Genomic DNA, 9,539 nt, shown 5'->3' on the forward strand with positions numbered 1-9,539 from the left:
AGCAACGACCTGGAAAGACCGGTCACCTCCAGTGTGATAATGAGCTGGAGGGACCTTCATCAGGTTCTGATCCATAGACCTCAGCGCCCCCACAGGTTCTGATCCATAGACCTCAGCGCCCCCACAGGTTCTGATCCATAGACCTCAGAGCCCCCACAGGTTCTGATCCATAGACCTCAGCGCCCCCACAGGAGCGTAAGGCTGGATCAGCTCACTAAGGAAAGAGGGAGCCGGACCATGCAGGGCTCTGAAAGCCAGAAGTGAAGGTCTTTCAGAATAGAAACCTGGGAGATAAGTCCCAGGTTTCTAAGACCAGGCTTCACGGACTGGCCTAGGTCCCCCAATAATAAAAAGTAAGTGCTGATTCTGGAGCTGGCTTCAAACAGAGAGTGAACACGTGATCATCACAGACACATAACTAAGTGACCAGACATCAACATCACAAATCACTCAGACTGCCTCCGACTCTGTAATCGCTCACTTCAGAGTCTGGGTCTGTCCTGTTAAAGATCAAAGCTGCGAGGTGACTGAACTTAGTGATGTTTAATTTCTGTTTTCATATGCAGCGACATTCACAGCGGACTCAGGGGGGAACAGATGCATGCTGGGTATTTTCATTTCCTCTGTAAGGACTCTGATAAAGTCATTCGGCTCCGAGCCTGAGAGGAATGAAACGGGATCCGTCTCCTCCGCTGCGACCATGTTTGGACCTGCTGATCTGAAGCTGTGCGGCACCGCCCTCCTGCTGGTCCTGGGCGTGCTCGCCAACGCCTTCAACCTTGGCGTCACGCTGGTGCAGCGGTGGAGGTCCGGAGGTGTGAAAACGCCGGCCGTCATCCTCTGCTTCATCTCGCTGGGGAACGTCCTGCTGCAGATTTCCACTTTCATCCTCGTGGCATCGATCTGGGCCGGCGTGCTCTGCCGCCCGGTCTTACCGTTCCTCTTCTGCGTGGTCGTGGTCGTTTGGCTCAGCAGCAGCTCCGTCAGCTTCTGGTCTGTCGCCTGGCTGAGCCTCTTCTACTGCGTCCGAGTTCTGAGCTTCTCCTCGGCTCTCTTCAGGGCTCTCAGGGAGAGGAGCTCGGCGCTCCTCAACGTCACCCTGTGCGTGACCTCGCTGACCTCCTGCCTCGTGTTCACACCTTTCTTCTTCCTCCACTTCCAGGGTCAAACTCTGCTGTCAAACTCGACAGAACGAGCTGCGTGTGTGGTGAGGAAGCCTCTGTTTCCCGCCTGGGTGGACGTAAACATTTATGTGGTCGTCTTCATCTGCTACCTCGCCCTGATGCCGCTGAGCGTCATGCTCCCGACGTCCCTGCGGCTGGTCTGCTTCCTGTGCCGACACACCAGGCAGAGGACGCAGAGCAGAGAGTCCTACCTGCTCGTCTGCAGGCTGACCGTGGCGCTGGTCTGGGTTTACCTCGCCACGCTGCTCACCATCTCGCTCTTCTATCTCCACGCCGTTTTCGCCTCGGGGCTGAGCGCCGACGTGCTCTTCCTCGGCTTGTCCTTTTACTGCGTGGCCTCTGCCGTCCTCCTCGCCTGCTCCAACAAGAACCTGAGAGAGAAGCTCACACTGGTGGTCTGCAGGAGAAACAAGGCAGACGTTCTGGATGAGGGCGCCACGGAGAAAAGTGGACGAAGAGCAGAAGTTTAAGATTATTATAACAACAAATAATCTGCTTCATGTGCAACTATCACAATCTGTCGTGAGGTGTCAACACATACATGAGGACTATTGTAAATATTGCTCTGCGTGGGTCTGTAAAGCTTTCTGCATTCACTTCTATCTGAAGCAGTTCCACTGCCCGCTTCCATCGCTGCAACACCTGTTCACCTGATAACTGCTCTCATATCTGCCAAACCCAGGGGCGTCCAAAACGGCCTTCAAAGCCCCGCCTACCTTCTCTGCTCCAATCAGATCCAGAGCATTCAGGAGCAGAATCTAAAGTTAGAAGGAGGACATACTGGCTGCTGCATTGTTGTCAGAGAAGCTTCAACACAGCAGGTTTCCTTCATGATCACAGAGGAGGAGAGCAGCTCTCTGATTGGCTGATTGATCACACAGGAAGAGAGCAGCTCTCTGATTGGCTGACTGATCACACAGGAAGAGAGCAGCTCTCTGATTGGCTGACTGATCACACAGGAAGAGAGCAGCTCTCTGATTGGTTCCTTTAAAATGACACATTAAAAGAAGAATCATAACTCTTATCCACTGTATTTACTATTGTTTCTATTAAAGAGTGATTGACGTGCATGTTGCTGCAGTTCCTCCAGGCTCCAGCAGAGGGCGATAACTCCTGCAGTTCATGTTTGAAACTGTGCAGAGGAGTCCCACACCTCCACCTGGAATGCAAAAGAACAGAAGGATGTGAACACCGTCGATGACCCACAGAGCGCCTCGTGAAGAAACTACAAGAGTGTGTTTCGCTCATTCTAGAAAGATTGATGTATTTATGTATCTAACGGGGAAAACAGAGGTGGCGTGCACTCAGCGATCACAGGGCTCCAGGTGAATCCTCCTGAGTCCATCCTGCTGCCTGCTCTCAGTCAGCTCACTCTGACTCTCTGCAGGAGACACAGCAGGAGGCTGCAGGAGACACGTCCAGCTGCCTGTGATTGGTGGATGACCCCAGAGAACACTTCTCAAACTCCTGAAGGTCACCGTGAAGGTCATGGGAGTTCACAGAGAGCTGGCTCTTTAGCTTTTTCTTAAAGGTCCAAAGAGACTCTGCAGATCAAATTTCGGTTGGACCTTCTTTTCTCACCACCAGGGGGCGACAGAGGGGAGGAGTCTCATTGTGAAGGTTAAACACAGAAACAGCCTGTTGTGATCAGGGCTGAAAAACGAGGGTTTAAAGTCACGATCAAACACAGGATCAGAGTGGATTTAACTCTATACATATTCTCTTCTCTCTTTAATAAAGAACAAATTCAACAACGTTGACCCTGAAAATCCTTTGATACAGGTAATATCTGATTAAATCTCCAGAGATTACTGGAGCAGCTGCAGGTATTTTACCTTTAACGCCACACTTAGCTCGAGCTCTGCTTTGAAATACGACACGAACAACTTCAGCTTCTTTCTTATCACCAAAAACTGTCATGCAAAACAAGCAGGAAGGCCTGTTATATTATATTATATTATATTATAACATATCATATTATATATATTATACTATATCATATTATATTATTATATTATATCATATTATATTATATATATTATATATATTATACTATATTATATTATATCATATTATATTATATATATCATATTATATATATTATACTATATTATGTTATATTATATTATAATTTTATTCTATCATATTATATTATATTCTATCATATTATATTCTATCATATATTATATTAATCTATCATATTATATATTATACTATATCATATTATATTATATATATTATACTATATCATATTATATCATATATATTATATTATATATATTATACTATATCATATTATATTATATCATATATATTATATTATATATATTATACTATATCATATTATATATATTATATATATTATACTATATCATATTATATATATTATATTATATATATTATACTATATCATATTATATATATTATATTATATATATTATACTATATTATATATATTATACTATATTATATATATTATATTATATTATATTATATCACATCACATGGGAGCGCAGACGAGACGTGCTGTAATCAGATTAGCATCTCACGTCTCTGTTTTGATCATTTTAGTCTCGTCTGTTGTGGCGAGCTCTGCTCAGGGGTCAGCCGGGGTCAAACTGAAGGAAAAACACTAACAGCCTCCCGCCGTGAGGAGACATTTTCCATCGACCTGCGCACAGAGAGGCGGCTGGAGGCGGCCCGCTTCCATCCACGCGTCTGCTTCGCATTAAACGGACACATGTGGTCTTTGTTTGGAGGAGTGCGGCTGACACGGACGTAAAAAGCAGCCGAGTGAAAAATGGATTTCTCAGCCGGCAGATTAAGGAGCGAAGCTTTTCTTCAGAGCCAGAGTTTCAATTTAAACAGGAAGTCGTGTAATGACAGGAAGCGCAGGGTGGATATACACGGGTATATTATTACATGTTTCAGCTCCATGTCAGACTTTAACAGCTGCTTGTTGCCGTCCACTGCTGAGATTTATACTCGCACAAAGGCTCAGTGTTTGACTCAGGCACACATGGAGGTTGATGGACACATCAGCTGTGGCCGGGATCGAACCTATGACCTTTTTTTTTTTTTTTTTTTTTTTTTTTACAAGCGGACAACAAGCGGACCACCCAGCAAACACAAACAGCCATAGGATGCATTCAGAACGTTTCTTAAAAGTCCAGAGATGTTTTCATCCCGCTCAAAGTGACTGAATCATTCCCACACGGCGAGCGGCGTGGCGTCTGTTCGCGTGGCGTCTGTTCGCGTGGCGTCTGTTCGCGTGGCGTCGGCCGAGCTGCTCCTGTCACAGCGCGTTAAATAAAAGTTGTCCCCATATTTAAAACGGCTTCATCTTCACTCAGCAGGTCGTGACTTGACGGTGACCACGTGACTTTTTCACACGCTGCTTCCTCTCAGTTACCTGAATCCTGCAGGAGGATTCCTCTCACCTGAGGAACACACACACACACACACACACACACACACACACACACACACACAAACAAACAAACAAACAAACAAACAAACAAACACACACACACACACACACACACACACACACACACACACACACACACACACACACAAACAAACAAACAAACAAACAAACACACACACACACACACACACACACACACACACCATCTGTACTTGGGGTCGTGAAACGGGAAAAGCCGTCGTTGGGTAGGGGGCGGGGTCACACCCTGAATTGGTCATCAGCCAATCACAGGGCTGACATGCAGAGACAGATAACCAGTCTGCTCCAGGAGCTGGGGATCGAACCCACAACCTCTACAGACTGAGCGACAGCGGGGAACAAATATAAACTCACCTCGACTCACAGAGCGCCCACCACAGGACCCCCCCCCCCCCCATCAAGTCCCAGATCCAGATCCTCTTAGTCATCTTAATGAGAGGGGCGTTCAGAACTTACTGATGGGCTGACTGTCTCTTGGTAACCACAGGAAGAAACCCGTCTCCGGTCTGTGGCGTGCGTGAGCCGAGTCACACACGTAAACAACACGCTCAGCATCAGCTCGCTGGAATGCCACGCTCTGCACTTTTTCACTGTGTGTGTGTTTGTGTTTTTATGGTGTTTGCATTTTTTTTCCCAAAAGGAAAAAAAAGGAAAAGGAAAACACGGAGCGGCCATGATGGAAATCTGTCCGTGTGATAAAAGAGCAGCTGCTGCATCAGGACCAGCTGGGCGCCACAAAAGCTTTTCATGTGCGGGACGTGAAGCGTGGACTCACCTGGACTCAGAGATGTGAGGCCGATAGACGGAGGACTCACCTGGACTCAGAGATGTGAGGCCGATAGACGAGGACTCACCTGGACTCACCTGGACTCACCTGGACTCAGAGATGTGAGGCCGATAGACGGAGGACTCACCTGGACTCACCTGGACTCAGAGATGTGAGGCCGATAGACGGAGGACTCACCTGGACTCAGAGATGTGAGGCCGATAGACGGAGGACTCACCTGGACTCAGAGATGTGAGGCCGGTAGACGGAGGACTCACCTGGACTCACCTGGACTCAGAGATGTGAGGCCGATAGACGGAGGACTCACCTGGACTCAGAGATGTGAGGCCGATAGACGAGGACTCACCTGGACTCACCTGGACTCAGAGATGTGAGGCCGGTAGACGGAGGACTCACCTGGACTCACCTGGACTCAGAGATGTGAGGCCGGTAGACGGAGGACTCACCTGGACTCAGAGATGTGAGGCCGGTAGACGGAGGACTCACCTGGACTCACCTGGACTCAGAGATGTGAGGCCGATAGACGGAGGACTCACCTGGACTCAGAGATGTGAGGCCGATAGACGGAGGACTCACCTGGACTCAGAGATGTGAGGCCGGTAGACGGAGGACTCACCTGGACTCACCTGGACTCAGAGATGTGAGGCCGATAGACGGAGGACTCACCTGGACTCAGAGATGTGAGGCCGATAGACGAGGACTCACCTGGACTCACCTGGACTCAGAGATGTGAGGCCGGTAGACGGAGGACTCACCTGGACTCACCTGGACTCAGAGATGTGAGGCCGGTAGACGGAGGACTCACCTGGACTCACCTGGACTCAGAGATGTGAGGCCGGTAGACGGAGCTGGTCCGATGATTCGACGCTCAGCCCGTGTGACTCTGGAAGATTCCTTTTTAAATTTATTGGACTTGGATCCAGAATCCTTTCTCTGTACTAATCATGTGTTGGCCCTCGGCCCCGTCTCGTAAAAAGGAGCGAGGAGGAGCGCGTATTGGGACCATGTGTGGGAGAACATGGGACGGCTTGTTTATGTGGGTCACGTGACGACACTGAGCCGGCGTTGGTTACATCACAGGAAGACGCTAACGCTAAGTGAAGACAGTAAAGATGGAGGACGCTCCTCTGAAGACGAGTCGACTCGGCTGACTGGAGACAAAAACACTTTTACGAGACCCGTCTCAGTCCCTCTCAATGAAAATCATAAAACTTAAGATCTGACGGGACAGATTCATTTCATGACCGGACTGGTTTTACAAGACCATGAAGCGTGGAGTCCTCAGCTGGACCTGGACCACTCTGATCTACAAAGACCGGCTGGGTCCCCGTGTGTAGCTACTCTCCCTCAGTTGCTTGTCAATAGGGGCCCCAGACCAGACCGAAGACCAGACTCCAGACCAGAGCCTAGATCAGACCCCAGACCAGGCCCCAGACCAGACCCCAGACCAGGCCCCAGATCAGACCCCAGACCAGAGCCTAGATCAGACCCCAGACCAGGCCCCAGACCAGACCCCAGACCAGGCCCCAGATCAGACCCAGACCAGACCCGAGAACAGACCCCAGACCAGACCCGAGAACAGACCCCAGACCAGACCCCAGACCAGACCCGTGAACAGACCCCAGACCAGACCCCAGAACAGACCCCAGACCAGGCCCCAGATCAGACCCCAGAACAGACCTGAGAACAGACCCCAGACCAGACCCCAGACCAGACCCGAGAACAGACCCCAGACCAGACCCCAGAACAGACCCCAGACCAGGCCCCAGATCAGACCCCAGAACAGACCTGAGAACAGACCCCAGACCAGACCCCAGATCAGACCCCAGACCAGACCCGAGAACAGACCCCAGACCAGACCCGAGAACAGACCCCAGACCAGACCCCAGAACAGACCCCAGACCAGGCCCCAGATCAGACCCCAGATCAGAGCCCAGAACAGACCCCAGATCAGACCCCATCTATCTATCTATCCTTCACCACTGATGGTTCAGGTTCAACACACTCAGCACTCCTCCTCCTCCTCCTCCTCCTCCTCCTCCTCCTCCTCCTCCTCCTCCTCCTCCTCCTCCTCCTCCTTCTTCTTCTTCTCGGTGGATTTCAGCGGCGTGTAGACGCGTGTGCTCGAGCCGATGTTTCCCATGAGGTCGCCTCAGGTGTTTCTGTGAGCTCAGGTGTGACAGCTCTTCTTGTTATGAGTCTAAATAAGCGTCTTTATTAAATGTGACGTCTGACAGTTTAAATCACAGGCTGAAAAGCCACCGACATCTGAGCGACCTCCACGCTCCTCTGAACGTCACACATCTGCATCCAGTCACATTGATTACAGTTCCTGTCCAGAGATTAGCGGTGACACTTTCCCTTCCCTCTGTCATTACACTTTAAGATAACAGGCCTGAGCTCCGCTTTCAATTCCTCTCAAGCAATCACGTTTTTATTACGGCTCTTTTTCTTTTTTCACAGAAAGCTGACAGCCATTACTGAGGAACAGCTCCGCGAAATTCTTTGCTGCTATTTGTGGTTGTAATTACAGAAATGATCTCAAACTGACTCACAGAGAGTTTTAACGGCTCAAAGGGACGGAGGTGCTGGTCACCCCCCCCCCCCACACACACACACACACACACACACACACTGTGGAGGTTTTCTGTGTTTTTTTCTCGTACAGCTGCAAAAATAAATCAACAGATTTCTCCCCCCCCCCCTGTATGAACTAATCCCTTTGTTCTTTATCACACACTCCCCTCTATGGACGAAGAAGTGTGTGTGTGTGTGTGTGTGAGTGGGGGGCGGACTGACTATCCACATCCAAGGAGGAGGAAGAGCACAGGACATATAAAGATTTAGTTTTGATTCATTACTCTCTAAAGTCACGACTGTCTTTAAAAGGCTCAATAAATGACCATGATGCTCACGGACCAATCAGAGAGCTGCTCTCTTCTTCAGATAGAAGTGATTGTACCCGAGCTAAAAAGCCTCTGCATGTTTCTAATAAGCTCCAGCAGCAGAAAGCTGCTCAAACTAGGATCAATGTTGGAGATGAAACATGGAGAGAGGTTAGAACGCAGAAAGCTTTACAGACCCATGCAGAGCTGGCTAAACACTGAAGCTACAGTGTCCACCACATGCAGAGCTGGCTAAACACTGAAGCTACAGTGTCCACCACATGCAGAGCTGGCTAAACACTGAAGCTACAGTGTCCACCACATGCAGAGCTGGCTAAACACTGAAGCTACAGTGTCCACCACATGCAGAGCTGGCTAAACACTGAAGCTACAGTGTTCACCACATGCAGAGCTGGCTAAACACTGAAGCTACAGTGTCTCTACATGCAGAGCTGGCTAAACACTGAAGCTACAGTGTCCACCACATGCAGAGCTGGCTAAACACTGAAGCTACAGTGTCCACCACATGCAGAGCTGGCTAAACACTGAAGCTACAGTGTCCACCACATGCAGAGCTGGCTAAACACTGAAGCTACAGTGTCCACCACATGTAGAGCTGGCTAAACACTGAAGCTACAGTGTCCACCACATGCAGAGCTGGCTAAACACTGAAGCTACAGTGTCCACCACATGCAGAGCTGGCTAAACACTGAAGCTACAGTGTCCACCACATGCAGAGCTGGCTAAACACTGAAGCTACAGTGTCCACCACATGCAGAGCTGGCTAAACACTGAAGCTACAGTGTCCACCACATGCTGACCTGTGTGAGAGGAGGGGGCGGAGCCAGACAGCTCTCTGTGATGATTAGAGTTTAGACTGCAGTACACATTTTAAACACTAGGGGGCAGAGTTACTTTGCTCAAGGGCAGCTCGGCAGTAAACTGGCACCTCTTCAGCTACCTGACCAACTTCCAGATTTGACCTGCAGCCCAGGAACACTACAGAGCGAGCGACTGATCTGTTTCAATAAAAGGACAAGAAGAGTGAAGTGAGAGAGTAAGTTAAACTCGAGCGGGTCATTAGTGTCATGAAGGTGTGCTTGCTGTGTCAGCAGTATGGAGGGGTTAACTGAGGCTGTGAGGGGCCCAAAGGGAGATCTGCTCCTGGGGCCCAGAGATCCTGGGGCCGCTCATTGTCCCTTAAACACGAGGAC

At 49.4% G+C, this 9,539-nt stretch overlaps 1 protein-coding gene across 1 annotated transcript; it reads left to right on the forward strand.

Annotated features, from left to right (window-relative positions):
• The first annotated feature begins 509 nt into the window (after positions 1-509).
• Positions 510-1,662, forward strand: LOC306831964 (taste receptor type 2 member 40-like). The gene has a single exon (XM_079356280.1). It carries the CDS (start codon positions 602-604, stop codon positions 1,652-1,654), a length of 1,053 nt encoding a protein of 350 aa, XP_079212406.1. The 5' UTR covers positions 510-601; the 3' UTR covers positions 1,655-1,662.
• The last annotated feature ends 7,877 nt before the right edge of the window (positions 1,663-9,539 follow it).

Source organism: Symphodus melops (genome assembly GCF_947650265.1).
Source record: "Symphodus melops genome assembly, chromosome: 1".
NCBI classification, from domain to species: domain Eukaryota; kingdom Metazoa; phylum Chordata; class Actinopteri; order Labriformes; family Labridae; genus Symphodus; species Symphodus melops.